At 34.8% G+C, this 17,056-nt stretch overlaps 4 protein-coding genes across 5 annotated transcripts; 2 read left to right on the forward strand and 2 right to left on the reverse strand.

The window, feature by feature from the left end:
* Positions 1-182: 182 nt before the first annotated feature.
* Positions 183-4,934, forward strand: Nup133 (nuclear pore complex protein Nup133). Its single transcript, XM_078190148.1, has 14 exons — positions 183-482; positions 568-907; positions 994-1,311; positions 1,389-1,559; positions 1,643-1,775; positions 1,851-2,018; positions 2,094-3,016; positions 3,107-3,250; positions 3,334-3,535; positions 3,605-3,764; positions 3,836-4,031; positions 4,120-4,314; positions 4,413-4,635; positions 4,729-4,934. Exons 1-14 carry the CDS (start codon positions 376-378, stop codon positions 4,860-4,862), a joined length of 3,414 nt encoding a protein of 1,137 aa, XP_078046274.1. The 5' UTR covers positions 183-375; the 3' UTR covers positions 4,863-4,934.
* LOC144474825 (uncharacterized) lies at positions 3,835-8,460 on the reverse strand. The gene is made up of 14 exons (XM_078190151.1): positions 8,369-8,460; positions 8,085-8,271; positions 7,729-7,994; positions 7,500-7,664; positions 7,270-7,428; positions 7,023-7,190; positions 6,761-6,939; positions 6,475-6,698; positions 6,263-6,405; positions 5,998-6,198; positions 5,791-5,916; positions 5,550-5,701; positions 5,265-5,472; positions 3,835-5,196 (listed from the first exon to the last, which is right to left on the reverse strand). The coding sequence occupies exons 1-14, from the start codon at positions 8,406-8,408 to the stop codon at positions 5,057-5,059; spliced, it is 2,358 nt and encodes a 785-aa protein (XP_078046277.1). The 5' UTR covers positions 8,409-8,460; the 3' UTR covers positions 3,835-5,056.
* A 318-nt stretch (positions 8,461-8,778) lies between these two features.
* On the forward strand, positions 8,779-12,917 carry LOC144474824 (uncharacterized). Its single transcript, XM_078190149.1, has 16 exons — positions 8,779-8,930; positions 9,013-9,068; positions 9,153-9,348; positions 9,406-9,571; positions 9,655-9,854; positions 9,930-10,085; positions 10,170-10,324; positions 10,396-10,733; positions 10,802-10,913; positions 11,005-11,131; positions 11,202-11,341; positions 11,427-11,627; positions 11,740-11,889; positions 11,963-12,111; positions 12,182-12,392; positions 12,480-12,917. The coding sequence occupies exons 2-16, from the start codon at positions 9,023-9,025 to the stop codon at positions 12,614-12,616; spliced, it is 2,484 nt and encodes an 827-aa protein (XP_078046275.1). The 5' UTR covers positions 8,779-8,930; positions 9,013-9,022; the 3' UTR covers positions 12,617-12,917.
* Positions 12,838-15,227, reverse strand: LOC144474826 (RCC1-like G exchanging factor-like protein). Of its 2 annotated transcripts, none has more exons than XM_078190152.1 (9): positions 15,091-15,227; positions 14,724-14,937; positions 14,386-14,646; positions 14,025-14,313; positions 13,775-13,947; positions 13,494-13,655; positions 13,297-13,424; positions 13,090-13,221; positions 12,838-12,973 (listed from the first exon to the last, which is right to left on the reverse strand). In XM_078190152.1, exons 2-9 carry the CDS (start codon positions 14,830-14,832, stop codon positions 12,896-12,898), a joined length of 1,332 nt encoding a protein of 443 aa, XP_078046278.1. In that variant the 5' UTR covers positions 14,833-14,937; positions 15,091-15,227; the 3' UTR covers positions 12,838-12,895. The 2 variants fall into 2 exon arrangements, with proteins under 2 accessions (XP_078046278.1, XP_078046279.1); XM_078190153.1 differs by having other exon boundaries at positions 15,087-15,227.
* Between the last annotated feature and the right edge of the window lie 1,829 nt (positions 15,228-17,056).

Genomic DNA, 17,056 nt, shown 5'->3' on the forward strand with positions numbered 1-17,056 from the left:
GAGATAGCGCGAATATGAATGAACATAGAAATTCACATCAATCTGTAGTACAGATGTGGTATCAGAATAACACATGCTCTGAAGCACAACTTATTTAAAGTGTAACAAATTTATTCGCACGTGGTTTATTGAATGCAAGCCTTTACAATTCGTATGCAGTTCGATGAATACATATGTATTCTGTGTGTGATTGTGTGGTTCGTGGCAAGCACATGTCTTAACTTGTAACCGTTATATGTACCGGCACTTTCACAAGAAAAGATACCAGAAAATGTTTCAAACTTAAAGAAAAGGAGGAGTTGAATTTAAACAATTTCAAGTGTTTGCTGTTACAATTCTATTTGTTTTCCTTAATGTAGCATTCTAAAGCTCCAAATGAACGGAGTAATGGATCGTACGAGTATTGGAAACTCGGTTGCCAAAAGTTTAACATCTTCGAGAAAACGCATGTTAAATGTGCAATCTTCAAGGAAAAATACTTCGTAAGTTAGCCCTGGATATGCATTGAGTCGACGACTAGAAGACCAATTAGAGAAACGACTTTTCAATTTGGTTTATTTGTTTCAGTACTAACAGCGTGTCTGGACGTTCAAATCAATCAGTTCAAATAATATGTAATACACCGAATTATGTACTAGAAAGTTTCGGTTCCCCTTTACCTGTACTTGTCACAGAAGCTTTAACGTTTGTTGAATCAAACACTGCTGTCAGTGCAAACATTTCTGAGGATGGTTGGGCATGGCTTGTATGCGGTCGTCGACTTCTTATATGGCAATGTAAAACTACAATTCATGATCCAAAACATAGGAAAGCATTTAAGAGTCAATGTCGTGAATTGCTGTTACCTCAGAGTGACTTAGCTCACAAAGCGGACTGTATTGCTATGTGGATACCTCCTGGCCATCAGGTTATTATTGAACTGAATTTATTTATGATAATCCATTATCTATGATATTATTATCAAATATCCTCACATTACTTTTTAATATACAGCTTCCTAGTTGCATGGCTGTCTCACCAGAAGGTATAGTGCGTTTTTGGACTAGTATTGCGCATGAAGGATCTTCCATAGAAACAAGTGCAGAACTTGCTGGTCAAGAAGTAAATTGTCTTACTTATGTTCCTGGGCATGGTTGCATTTTGGTTACAACCACGTGTACAGTAGCATTGTTACAACCACAATTTGCCAATGGAAAAAATAGTATTTCTTGTCAAGTACTTAGATCGAGTCAAGGATGGTTGGGAGGAATAGGACGTAGAATGAGTTCTCTTATATTTGGAGCCATACCACAATCTCCAGTCATAGAATCTGTAAGCTCTTGGATTCTGTACTTTTCTTCCTTGTCTAATTAAATAATACTTGTTTGGTTTTTACCTCTTGTTTCTAGAAATTTGTAAAAGTTGCCTGCACAGGATTAGGTGACAAAGGATTCAGAGTCCTTATTTTAGCTGGCTTATCTTTACAATACTGGTCGTTTCCTCATAATGAACAAGAAAAAATGGAATTCGACGAGGACATAGGACATATTATTTCGCAAGCATTTCAACGTAATATTTCGGTGTGTATGAAAGCTATTGGTTATTACAGTATGTGAAAAGATTTGGTAAGTGATAATTTATACATGTCTGTAAACAATTTTAGGCACTGAGTACTTGTAATTTACAAAGTATAATGACTTGGTTAGTCGACATGCAAGTTTGCGATGAAGGCATAGTATTTTTAATGGGGGCACAGTCAAGCGATGGACATCTTCTTCCACTTTTCCTTGCTATTGGTAATATATTATAACTCATTTAATTACATTTAATAATATACAGAATGTAAGTAGATTTATCTAATTTTATTATAGGTTTAATACAGTTGTCATCTACAACATTGGCAAACACATTCAAATGGTTTGTACCAATTACGAGAGATCTTTATGGTTGCCCTGAAACTTTACTAGTTACACAGCGTCTTATATTGTGTGGTAGGGACGCTATTATATGTGACGATACCGACGTTATTGTGGTTAACTGTGAGTAAAATATTTTTGTGTAGATTAAATGTGTTGCAGCATCCTTTTCATTTCTTAATATACATTTTGTTATAGGTATGTCTGATTTCAAGGAGAATAAAATACGATTAGGAAGACAAGAGGACCAAATACTTGGTGGCGCCTTGTGTTCTGGTACTCCAGTATTACTTACGAAAGTTTCGGGATTGGTATCGATCTTGCCAACAGACTCAGCATCACAAGACTTTAATATAAGTTACGCCGACACAAATGCAAGTACAGACTATAGCCATCGTCTCACTGTAGCTGCACAAAACTTTTCTAGTCTAATTAGCAATGAAGAAGTGCAAGACATGTTTTACAGTTCTGATAGCGCAACACAATTGCGGGCTGCATTCCTCTTGAGCTTACGCCAGAATAAGGTGCAGTGTGAAGAAATTTTGTCGCAATTATTCCCTTTGCAAGAAGAACAAGTATTGGATATAGATGCCAGCCTTGACACTCTGGTTCTAAAAGTTGCTCAAGATTTAATAGATGATTATCCGGCAAACGATCCACGGTGGTCCAACCACAGGGATTTGACGATGACGATAAATGCAGTTACTTCGATGCAAATACCTCATCAATTAGAAGGGAAACAGAAAGCATTGGACCTATATGTAACATTTCTGAAAGAACACAATCTATGGAGTAGATTCTGTGCTGTTACACACCGTGGAATAATAATGTCTACGCCGCATGTCCTAGCAGAATATTCAGAAAAAATAATTGCAGCTTTAACTATATACAATCTGCAGAACAGGTATCCAGATATTGTGGATACTACAATTGAACAAACATTGAATCCCGAATCTTATGTGTCCGATGAACTAACAGCACATGATATATTTTACCGTGAAACTAGTACAATACATCAGTTTCTTCCGATTTTGGTAAATAATGCGAACGAAGTGACACAATCTGAAAGACCTCTTCAGCAAGTAGCGCATTACATTATGCAAGTGAATACTATATTATTGGTAAGTACGAGTTCGAAGAATCATTTTTATATTTGTATTAAAATTATTACTAATTGAAATTATTTTATACAAATTAATTATTGGTAATAGAACGTGTTACACGAAGTACTTAAATATCGGCAATATAATGTCGAACGATTTAGTCCCACAAGATCTTCAAATATTACAACGGAATATCTTCCATGGACAGCTGCTGTTGGAAAAAATGGTCTAAGGAATTGTCTAACCACAATGGTAGGATTTTATGCTTACAAGAATAGCATATGGTTTTGTTTCGAGAACATGAACGTTAACGTATACCTGTCTATTTATTGCAGTATAATTTAACTTTGAAACATGGTGTGACTGGAACCAACGACTCGATAGTAAGAAGCGAATTATATGAACAGTTAGTAAGTTTTATAGATCTAATATTAGACGGCCGAAAATGTCATTTGGAAAGCGTTAGAGGTCCAGAGAAGTTCGAGATTCTCATGAAGCAATACGAAACAGACAGGGCGAATTTGATACAACCCTTAAGTATGTATTCTTAAAATGGTAGTTCCTAGAAGTGAAAAAATATAAATATTTACGTGAAATTATTCACAGTAAAGGAGGAGCAATACGATAGCGCAGCAATGTTAGCCGAGAAGTATTGCGATTTCGGATCTCTTATACAAATCTGTGAATTAACCAACAACAAAAACCGATTAGACGGATACATAGAAAAATTCTCGGATCAAGACTTCGTAGGCTTTTTATTTTCTTGGTAAGTTCCTTCCCTATGGTTTAAATAACTGCAATTTATTTTTATTGAATTATTTATGTATTTCGATGTAGGTATGTAAAAGATGGCCGACAAGGTCAATTAGTAGAAAAATGTAGACAAGGAGGTACCGTAGAACTAGCAGAAAAGTTGGCAGAACACCCTACATTATCTTGGGTACAATCTGCGTTGACCGACGATTTGCGGTTTGCTGCCAGTACGCTTCATTCTTTGGCTGTCGAAGAAACTGAATTAGTTACTCGCAAGAAGGTAAGTTGCTACATACTGCTATACGATACTGTGAATATTCTTTCTTGTATTCCTATGCAATGATACTTAAAATTTTCTCTCATTGTAGTCCATGCTTTCTTTGGCAAAATTAGCTTTGCTTGCTTCCGACGATCCCGAGAAAGAAGTACGACAACGTCTGGAAAAAATTGATAACGAACTGGCAATGATAGCTCATCAAGAAGACTTACCGACCCACGTACTCACCACGTATGGTTATGATATAGAAAAATTACGAGTATTTACACCTACAGAATTAATCACGGTATATAGAATAGTTTTCCTCAAATCCTGTAAGAGTTAGTTTCTTTTCTTTATCAAGTAGTTTATGTTTGACTTTTATACTTTTATACGATGGTGCAGTTATATACATCCGAAGATAATGTAGACGCAAATGAATACGATTTCAAGAAAGCTCTTGATTTACTTGAGTACATAGAAGACAAAGACCATGCAGAGACTCTAAAACTACAAATTTGGGCACGTGCTGCAAAACGAGATGAGTGGACCACTATAGGAAAGAACCCGGAACAACAGGTGCAGGAATTAATTTTCTTCAAGTTAATGGATTTGGCACATTTTATGGGTATGTAGTCAACTATTTCAAAGAGCTATGCAATATAAAATACACAGAAAACTTTTCAAATTTATACACAACTTTCCTTTTTCTATATTATAGGTGGAGTAGTAGAAGAGTTTCTTCCACCAGTTGATAGGCTACTATTAGAGCCTGAATTGGGAGATCTTGCCGCATCAAGCAACTTTCAATTCCTAATAAAATTCGTGTACGAGTATGCATATCACAATTATTAAGCTATCTGAACAATTGTAAGTAAGAATAGAATTTGTATTTTTTTAATGTAATAAACTTTTATCCTATTCAAACTATTATATAATATTTGGAGTAATTCTATTAGCTTGTATTTTTTAGAATAGTAGAAAATGCATACACAGATATACACACACATACAATAAACTCAAGATTTTAAGTGATTTTTCTTTAAAGTTTATGATAATGCACGATGTGCTAATAAAAACATAAAGATTAATGAGACCAGCATTGATTTTCTATTAGCAGAATTTTTGTAGTAGGCATTCTGTGTCCTTATGATGAATCTTACTTGATCTGGTGTACGGCAATCTATCTCTGTAATAAAAACGTGTACCTTTTAGTAAAAGCTATATTTTCTGTTTGATGATTAAATCAATGTTTACCTGCACATTTGTAGGAAGATGTTACATTTTGTACACGGAAGTACATATTAGGGCACGGAGTGGTACCCTCGCATTTGAAATCATTAGGTAAAGTCATTTCTTTGTGACCAGTTAATTCAGTACAATGATAATTTTCTCTTTCGTTTTCTTTTTCGTTAAATTGTATCCATGAACATACTTTCATTGTACCATAGTCAAAAGTATGAATCTAAACAGTTGGTAATTCAATGACATTGATACAAAGAAGGATAAAGTTTTAATATATGGATTCTTCAAAATACTAACTGAAATTGATATTTTTTTAATATTTCGTTTCCAGTGCGAGTGCAATCTATATGTAGTAGATGTCGAAGGAGTTATATAATCTTCCATCCAAGGGGTGATATTCCGTGAGTTATTTGAGTCGAGAAGCATTAAGGGCCTTATTGTCCGTGGTACTGAAAAGTAATATAAAAATCTCTTACACTCTTATCATAACATATTGTTGACATTGACTGATCCGATGAAATTAACACTTTGGACATACTGGCCTTCAGTTGCTCAGTAATAGCGTTGACATTAGCGTCCTTTATCAAGTAATCTTCTTTCGTCAAAATAAATGGCTCGAATAAATCGACATTGGATCGTGATGTACAGTATACAAAGTGAACATCTATGACATATAGAGAAGAATGAATGCTGAAGATTTGTCGTTCCTAGTCCACAACAATATTTAAAAATTTATAAATCCTACCTGGATGAGTGTCTCTTATTTTTTGCAATTTATTTATTACAGTCTGTTTATCATTATTAGATATGTAGCCCGATGGAATCAGTAAAACAACTACTTGACCAAGATTTCCAATTACATGTCGTCTCTGATTGTTTTCCCATGTTTTATTCAAGTGATCAAAAATTGTATCCAAAACTTGAATATAATTAAATTGTGTAGGCCCTGAAAAACATCATTTTAAATATTCCTCAGTGATAGGTGCAAAATTTTCTATTAGAATACATACACAAAGACCCTGTAAAATTATTCAGTGCATCAAATACAAGAGATGGGCTGTTTGTAACATTCAACAACCATTCTCCTGACATGCCATGTATTATACCCATTTTTGATCCATACATTGATACATCAAAATCTTGCGTTAGAACTCTAACAAAACAAGCTTTGCTAAATTTAATGCTCAAATTGATATTACCATCGATATACACTGGAACTCACCCAAGAAAGTCCTTTGTGTATTCTATGGACCATGCACCATCGAATACGATCAATGCCTCTACCCGTGGTGGATCTACTTGTTGACAGGACATTTGTGGGAACATATGATTGTCCATGTAGTTGTAGAATGTTTTGATGGCATAAGTACACAAAAGTTGTAATGCATCGGGTGTTATGTATGCTATGCTTGTACGATAGGCTAACATCTTAGCTATTGCATAAGTCTGTTGAAAATAGTATCTATAAACTAAGATTGAGTTTCTACACTTTGGATTCAACTACAAACCTGTTCATTTAGAGTAGTATTTGATACAGCATGTAGAAAATTTTGTGATCTGTTGCATGCTCTAATATTCGCGTTAAAAGCAATGCCGTTATACGAATAATACATGTCCAAGATTTGACTGAGTCGAAGATTGTAAAAGTCTTGAATCCAAGATTGCAAATTATTTGCAATAATTAAACCTGAGATAAGTTATAAATAACACAGATAATCAAGTTACTTTTTAATTTAATATATAAACTCTTAATATATTTTAACAGATTACCATCAATGCCTCCTAATAATTCAGCTCTTGTAGCATCAAAATTTCTATGCGAACTTGTGAGATAAAAAACAGTTGGCCGTATTGTATTATTCCAAAATCCAGTTGCACCAAGGCTCATATTTTGCCATACAAGAGGTCCCTGATATACAGCCATCTCTGCCAATTCACCTAAGATAATATTGTCTTTCATAAGTCAATGTTGTCAAACATAAATGGAAACATTAAAGTGATTACATATGTATTGTACCCGCAATTGTAGTCAACCATACATTATCCAGTTTTGTGGATGAAGTCATTAAAGTCTGATACCACATAGATGATTCGTGGCTCATTTCGCTTTTTGGTAGAACAAAATCAATTTTTTCCTCATCGTATTTTGGAGTCTGTACAATTGTAGAGTTTGTTTCTGCAAGGCCAAGGACATTCTAATGCGGTACAGTATTACAGTGGCATTTATATAATGTAGAAATTGTATACCTGAAGAAGGTACTTCTAAACTAGCAATTAATTGATTTAAAGCCACATTTTGTCGTTGCAGGGATGCAGCAATAGCTCCTATAATTGCTCCAGGAGTAACAGTTCCATATGGTGTTAAAATTACTCCTTGTTGTTTTGTATAATTTAAGGTATTGGTAAGTTTACCTAGACAATGGACTTGTTTGTGTATGTTACTTTAAATGATTTTACATTCTACTACAAAAATTACCAGATAGTTTTTGAGTTTCAGTATGTTCCTTGCAAAATTCGTTTCTACATTGATCATCATACTGCAGGATCGTATTGGAAATAGCTCGATGAAGCATACAACGTTCCACGGGTAAGAGCATATCAACTGGTAAAATTTCTGCATTGCCTGGTATTAGTTCTTCAACCAGCTTTTGTTTGACACGTTGCGGTCCAGTTGCACTGAACGGAAGTACTCCGTCTGTAACGTGCACATTCTCCTGATATTCAACGCCATCAAATTTAAACCTGCAATGCATAAAACAGTATCAGCTAGTTGTTTTTAAAATGGTGAATTTAATACCAAGGTCTAAATACAATTCCATTATATCCAACAACCTGTGGAGTAACGACGATGATAATACTCTCATATCCATTGTTTTGTAAGCTTGTTTCTCGATTTTTTGTATAATATCTATTAATACACGTAAATTTAATGGATGCGAAGAATTGAATGCAGCATTGTTTGTATAACATTCTTTAAGGTGATCTGGTATAATTATTTGGGACCATGTTAACTGCAGTTCTAAAAAATAAGATAAATGTATTTAATAATTATTGCTTTATTGATTTACAATCAACTGTACAAATGAACGAGTATGCACTAGAATTTATCAACTTACCGCAGTATATTATCCATAAAACAATTTTGTTAATCGCCATATTTGTGTTAGAGAAAATTCTATGTTATTTGAACTCTTCCAATAGTGTCGCGCTTTTGATATATTTACCTGAACCTTCTCAGTGACTTACAATCACAGAAGGATAGCAAAGATAAGCTCGTATTTGAATCATGATAAGATAATCATTAATAAAAAGTTTAATTCCTGTAAAAAGAAGAGGATACGTGCTGTTGTTACCCTACTACATAAACTATAATTTCTAATTGAAACTTATGTTAAATTAAAGAAATGATTGCTATTTCTAATATAGTTGATTATATATATGCAAGCAAAACTTTTTAAGTCTTAAAGATAAAATATGAAATAATGAGTAAAAATATTACTTACAGAATACCTGTAATAAGGTGGGGTGTCTATTACTCATGGCATATCATACTATCTTATCAGTTTAGTGGTGATAGATACTACTATATCTGCAGATAGGTGTGGTGTTACACTATGGCATACAGAGTTGAAGGAGTATCATTCATTCTGTGCTAAAAGTCTTCACCTACAAATTATTGTACGTATTCCATTCCTTCAAATATGGTTTAATCGTATTGCATAATTATGTAATTTTCATTTTAATGTATCGTTTTTTCCAGATTTGACAAAATGGCCAAGATATTGCTTTTGTATTGCTTGAGTGCTTTTATAATAAGTGAGTATCATAATGGAATTAGATTAAATAGTATAAACTGTACGACTTTTATTTCATTCCAAATTATAATTCTGCTTCTTTTAGGTGTCTGGGGACAAGAAATTGCGAATAGAAATCTGTCGCCTTCCCTTTATGAATGCTATGGAAATAAGTTTATTTTACAAAGGGATAACAGATTACCGCATACTTTAAATACATTCATTTCCATATTACGGAAAATCGAAAATGTAGAAGGTCTTAATATGGATTTGAGAGCTCTATCTGTTGCTCTCTTGCATCGGTAAGATCGGCGATTATGTTGCTATCATAAGATGCGATTAATATTTTAAATTTATAGTTTCAGACAAGATGGGATTGTACTAAATCCCTCGATTCCCGTACAAGAAGGAGTGACCCCTTATAGGCCGTTTGCTCCTCAATTTTACCGTCAGTCTCAAACTCTTCGCTTTATACAAGGAAATGCTCTGCAGTTTCCTAACAATAGCATCACACTAATTGAAAGGGTACATCTAACAAACCACATTTTTTTATCGTATCCGCTATTCAATGTTTTCAAGGTATTTCATATTATATCATCGTTTTACAGTGTACATTGCATTTCATGTTATCCGGTAGTATAGAAATTTTTGAAAGAGGAGATGAGTCGAAAGTCTGCAAATACGCAAGTGCATATAGGTATCCAAGAAGTCTTTCACTTAATGATGAAGTGACAAGCAAAGCTTCGAGTGATGTGGAAGCTGACGATGCTAATACCGATGATGTCGAAACGTTAACACCCGATGAATTGTAAGTGACAAAGCTGCAATACAATGAAATGGATATACCGAGACAACAAAGTAATGCATGTTTATGAAATTATAGAAAAACCATGTCGAACCCAAAAGACCAAACTGCTAAAGTTACAGTCGATCCAAATTCATTATATCCAGATTTACCACCGAATCATCCAGACGTCTCGAAGCTGCGTTTACTACCACAAAGCAGATGCCCCGTAGAGAACGGAGTCATAAAGACCCCGTATGTTTAATCTATTTCTGAAACGAATATAAACTAATCTGCAAAATACTTGAGCACAAACTATTCAAATTCAATACGTTTTAGATGGGGCACTATTTCTCCTGGTCTGGTTCTTTCTGCAATAGCAGCTGCCACACAACCAGAAACATTCATGCTACCAGATATACAACCTGAGCTATCAAAGAAATATAATCTAATGGATATTAATATAGACAATAAATGGTTCGCTACTTTGGCTGGTAAGATTGATCTTTTCAACTACAAGCAACTAACTTAAGGTCCCACTTCTTATTACTATTAATTTGTACAGGAGACTTGGCAGAAGTTGCTTTAATACAAGGGCCAATAAGAGAAAAAGTTAGCGTTGGGGGAACTGGTCATTGGAACTCAACTGCTTTGCCACGGTGGCACTTCCTGGATTCCAATGAAACATATGAAATGACAACAGCAGAAATTAGAGGCGATTTAGATGGTTTAATTTTGGCCAATGAAGTAAAAAAATGGTATTCCAAGATACCCAGTTTAAGACTGTCACAAGTATTTGATATGTACTACAGCGAGCGAGGAGTCTTTGATCGATCATTCAGAGCATGCAATCGGAGATCATTGTTCACAGTTGTTGCTCCCAACCAAACGATGTGCGAACAGGTAAATTTTCTAACAAATTTTTGTTTTAAATGCTATGCCAATGTTGTTCTCAATCTATTCTTCCCTAGACGTATGGTGCCGCTCTACTGTTACACAGTTCTATAGCAACAGCGACGCTCGATGTTGACAAAATTAAACAGTTTTCAGTACAAGCGGTAGACGATTTGATAAAATACGTTCGTAAGTATTGATCTTTCAATACCAGTTTTATACTGGTTCTTGAAAAACTTTTTTAAATGTTTCCCCTTTAAAAATTTGTCTGCGTGTGCAGCGTCGTCAATGAATATGGATCTCATGTGCGAGAAGACAAATTCAAATAATTTCTATGAAACGAGTGTCGATTTAACTATAATTTTGGATCCAAATTGGCCGTTCTCTGCTATACAGCCTATTCTCGCGTGAGTTTCTACATTGTTTAGATATTTGTTAGAACGCGTTATATTAAGATGAGAAAATTGTGTCTTTCAGAACATTATTAGAGAGCATAGACCTAAATCGTTTCAATAGTAACTTTACTCTAATAAGTGGTAGCGATGGAACTGAAATTATAAATAGCACATTTAGTATTCTGGATTTCTATGCGTACAATTCATCACTATACGACAACAGTATGTATTTCACATTATTCATATAAATAATGAATAAATCAAGTTGAACGAGTAACCAAGTTTAACTATGGAGAATTGTTTGCAGTTACACGTAAATTCGACTTGTCGAAGTCAATTGTCAAAGTGCAAAATCGCTTGGTGGATAAATTGGAGAATGAACGCCTGCAAGGGCATGGTGGTGCAAGATCTGACATTGTTTTAATTATTCCGTTTACTAATAACATTAATGATGGTGACAAAAAGTTCTGTGTGGATCAGATATTACGAATGCAGGAGCATATACCAGGTAAGATATGACGCACATCTGTAGAAACATTCTTATCTGTCTATTCTTAGATACAATGAATCATAAAGTCAACATTGATACATATTGATCTAATTGGTTTATTTCTATCTAGACACAACATTCCTTATTATGTCAAACGGTCCAAAGGATACGTGGTCCAGTTTCGTAAAAAATCCTGTAACAGATCTGTTCAATATCGGTATCGGTGATACAGAAGAAATTTTGTCACCGGTAACCAATTTGGTTTCTAGGATAAAACAAGGTGAAAGAATTGGTGTAATTGATACAATGCATTTCAAATGAATATATTAACAACAAGAATGTATCTTTTACAGTTCCAAAGCGCCTTATTAATACACAATGTGGTTCAAATTACGTTTCGACTGGAATTTCTAACGTATACGTTGATTATGTTCCATCAAATAGTGTAAATTTCTATAGATTACATCCTAATTACTTTTTCAAATCTTCTGCCACAGTAAAGGTAAGATCTTCAGTCATATATATAACCGTAACGAATGGTTGCTTAATCAATATGTAAATTATTATTTTAGGTTCAAGGCTCTGGTCAAGATAATCTGGTTATATGCTCGGCACGAGAACTGATTCATGCCAATACCACGCAAGGTGTAACATGCGTGTCGATAATTAACGGAGTATACAATGTTACAATTTCTTGTGCAGATGCTACTTTTATTCGTGACTGTCCACCGCTTTATTTATCTATAACTGCGAATTCCACGAGTCCTTCAACATCGTGTACAGGTAAGCGCTAATAATTGACACACAGAAAGAAAATTAAATAAGAATATAGATCAGTTCGTAATGCTAATCTGTCTTTTCTTCTTTCAGATCGCCAAAAGTGTCGATTCTCCGATTCAGTAAAGTATACAATATCCTACGAAAATCTAATATGTGTCAGCGGTGCAAGCAAAATTGCATTCAGTTCACTTATTCTTATTGTACTGCTGACATTCCTTGATTTATAAAATAACGATCATGTTCCTAAATTCATAAACAGAATAATCATTTATCACACGTTTCTGAATAACAAATATTCAGATAATATTTAAGGAATATTTTATATCGAGTATGCTAGTGTTTATGTAGTGACATGTGGAACCAATTATAAAATTTAATTGGTATGTTTATAACGAAGAACATGCTCTTTATTCACAATTCTTCTATAGTATATTGACTGAACAAATAGATTTTGTTTTTTTACAAATAATGTGTTAACCTTGCATAAAAAATTAAATGTAAATGGATTAAATAAAAGGTTTACAGAGAGTTACTGTATGATCTATACCACATGCGACTTGCTTTACTTGAGCTCCAACAGTCACCTACAATACAATTGTATTATTATGTTTATATCATGTATATGTACATACATATCACGTATTTGTACATACACATATGTACATATCTTTTGGTTTTTCCCTTATTATAATTAACTTACCTTTATTGGAAAATATTGATCTTTCATATCTCCTAATCCCAGTGATCCAAATTTATTACAACCCCACATATACAAATCACCTAAATTTGTTAAGGCTGCAAGATGACTCATACCACAAAATATTTTAATTACCTATGAAAAATACACATGTAACTAATTTATATATCAGTATTACATTTGTATTGATTTAAATATGGTTTTGCTCACTTTCGAATTTTTTTCATATGCATTTCTACCAAATAAAATTGATGGAATTTGTGTTGGTTTCGCAACATTTTTAGCCTCAGGACCAAAACCAAGAATACCATATCCCCATACATAAACATTTCCGACATCTACAATATGCGTTGAAATTACTAGAATGTGAGAATATAATTAAAAAATTGTTATATTCAAATACATACTGTTTAAAGCCATACAAAAGCAACCACCACTTGCAATGTCAGTAATATGACCTAGATGTTCTAACGCATTTAATTCTGTGGCAATATTTATTTGTTGATTCTCGCCGGTAGTAAATAATTGTCCATACTCCGAGTTACCCCAACCAAATACTTTTCCTTTATCTGTAATTACATAGCTATTACAATTTATAATCAACCATAGTGTAATATAATCCAATGATTTTGAGCATCACATGAATATACAATTTATCATAATATTAATACATGAATATTGGAGATACCACTGAGTGCTAATACACAATCTGCAACACAAGCAACTTTTATAATATGCTGTCCAGCCAAGTCTCCTTTCACCAAACTTGGTCTATATTCATTTTGGTAATGTGCCAAGCCAGTCTGTCCATCTGCACCCCAGCCAAAAGTATATACTTCACCAGATTCTGTCAAGAGTATGCTATTATATAGCAATAAGGAAGGATATTCAAATGTGTAACAATTAAATTGATCTTGGCTCATTATTATATATTGTACCTGTGGTCTTGACCAGCTGTAACAGCTTTTATCTTTTTACCCTTAATATTGGATATATGATGGACCACTTTACTTTTATTGTATTCTTCTTTTGATATTATCGGTCTACCACACTGTCCATATGCATTATTTCCTAATGTGAATAAACCCTCATTTGTTAATACTAACAAGTGTGCTCTACCAGCAGCAATATCTATGACTCTAGTTGAAGATTCTTGAAGTGGCAATATAATAGGTCTTGGTGCGTTTATTAAATTATTTGGAGACTTTAGATCCTGTTCATTAAAACCTGTTAACGTATCAATCATTAATTTTAGCATATGAAAAGTCATAAAACTCATAATTAAAAGCTAATGTTTACCTAGTTGAGAGTCTGTGTTTATTCCACTTCCATATAAAATATTCTTATCTGTGGAAGATACAGCAAAAGCAGTGAAACCGTAACCACAAGCTATATTAGTCACCTTGTGTTTCTCCCCAAAAGCTAATCGTTTTGGCTTTGACACATAATGGACACCTTTAATGTGTATGGTTTTAGACAGTATTCCAAGAGCTCCATGTTCTGCTAAACCCCAAACATATACTCTATGATCTTCCGGACTACTCACAGGATATTGAAACACTAGACACAAATATCATGAATTAATACAATTTCAAATGTTCTATATCTATCAACATATATCATTTGGAATATGGTACCTGGAAGTGTTTTTAACGTAGACCTTTTATTTTCTGATTTCTTTAAATGCAGGCTTCCCCCGCGTTTTCGTGCAGACTTCTTAATACAGGTTTTCATCACATTCAACATGTTTGATTCGTTTCTCGTTTATCAACTACTAAACGATTTTATAACGTACAAACAAATATTTCGGTTCCAGTGTAAACTTTAATGATAAATCATCAGCCTTGTAGTCTAGAATTACACGAGAGAAATTAAGATTGGAATTTCAATCATTTGTAACATGTAAGTACAAGTCACATTGCGAACGAGTAAAAACGCTGCCGAATCTATACTCTTATCTTTGATGTGAGATGTAACTCCGACATTGTAGATTTACATACATACATGTAGACAACGCTGCCGTTACTTTCTCCTTTTTTCTATGCTTTAATTCCGCAGCATTTAATTGGCGATCTAAAAATTGTTTTTTGAAATTTTAAATTGTTTCTGCATTCTGCATACATGTGGGCGACAGCAGCGTCTCTTCTAACGAATAAACGAAGCTCCGTTCGAGGTCTGTGTAATAGCGCTAATTAGCAATGCGGCAAAGTGTTCAAACTATTAGCCAAACTACCGACAATCGGTTTTGGCTAACAGTTTGAGCGTTTTGCCACTATCCTAACTAGCGCTGAATGAAGCTTCCAAAAATTGCCACAGTGGCGTCATTTTCGCTCACAATTTTTGAAAGATTTGAAAATGGTTCCACCTATTTATTCAACTAAATCGTTTATTTTGTATTATTAATGACATTCCTAAGTGATACCATTAGTCGATCGATTAAGTGACATTAATTGGTATTTACATATATTATTATTAGTAATTCGCATCCAAAATATGGCAAAAATTATTTTACAAATATGAAGAAGCTTCAGCGATTGAAATTTTAATTTTTATTCGTTAAAGGTTGAGTAACTTATTAATTAATTTTCTGCAAAGTTGTCTGTATACAATTGATCTCGCATGTACCTTTATAAACATTTTGTTTTGAAACGAAAACAATTTTTATTCGACTATTTTAATTATTTCGATCACAACTAATAAACGATTCCCTAAATCAATTTCCGTGAAACTTAATCGCGTTTCCACGGTGCTGAATAAATGCCTAGCTGTTGCAGGAACGACAATACTGGGGGCTGAAAAATTGTTTCCCCTGGTTTCGTCAACGTCGTGGAACGCGACGATACGATCGGCACCGTGCATACACACGCGTATCGATCCGGTGTGAAGCGATCCGTGAATTTGTCCTGGCTAAACGAGTCTAACCCGGGATAGAGCGCCGATACGATCGTTCTCGGCGAACTTGCGCAACGATCGGCAAGGGTTATGACACCCCTCCCCCTCCCCCCCGTTATGGCACCAATGCGCCAGGCCCGTGGTTATTGTCGAGCGAGTTGCACGTGTCGTTGATCGAAAGGTCCGAGCGTGTCTCGCTGGCGCAATTCCCCGGCTGCACCTACACGCTTATTCATTTAGGATTACACAAGTCGCTGGAGGGGGGCAGGGGAGACATTCTTCTGCCGAATCGTCGACGGAAAACCGCTAATCGCTCCATCGACTTCTAACCGATTACCGAGCCGAACAAACAGGGATTCCTCGCCTTCGATCTTTCAATCGCTCCTTCGAGCAGACAGACCATGAATATTTCCTGATCGATCGAAGCACCGGTAGGAAACGGCTGTGGGATATTATAGCTCATTGTAACCTCGACTATGCTAGTTTTTTGTCGAATATAACGTTAAATCGAATGGTGCCCCGTTGGACTTGGAAATGGCTGGATAGTCGGTACCGAGTACCGTTTCCTGGTGCTTATAGAGCTTGAATTTTATGTCATGATCGATAGATAAGAGTAGGACAAGAATTATTCTCGATTTATCCTAAAGTTATCTATGTAAACTCTGAGTCGAATGCAATATAACTTAAAATGGAAGCTTCGTTCGAATTGCTTCGGATCTTTGCTACCGATCGCAATTCTGCCATTGGCGGCTCTAGTAGAAGATAATTTTTGACTTCATGACTGATAGACGAATTTAAGGTGTGTAGGAATAATGTTATTATCTATGTCGATGTAACGCATTACTAGAGAGCAGACTCTATTTTACGACGTGTAGAGGAATTTGGGATAAATTGAAACTATCTAGGTAGAGTGAATCGGTTGTTAAAGCGTTTGCTAGACGGTCAGTTGATTTTTCAGCAACCTCGATTGGATCTCGAGCGGATTCCTTCGTCGAGGGAGTCCTTTGAGGTCCCGTCGAGCATCAAAGGACTTTCTATGGGCTTACGTGGAACTCGGTAATAGGAAGATGACGTTTAT

Source organism: Augochlora pura, chromosome 9, assembly GCF_028453695.1.
Source record: "Augochlora pura isolate Apur16 chromosome 9, APUR_v2.2.1, whole genome shotgun sequence".
Classification (NCBI taxonomy): Eukaryota; Metazoa; Arthropoda; class Insecta; order Hymenoptera; family Halictidae; genus Augochlora; species Augochlora pura.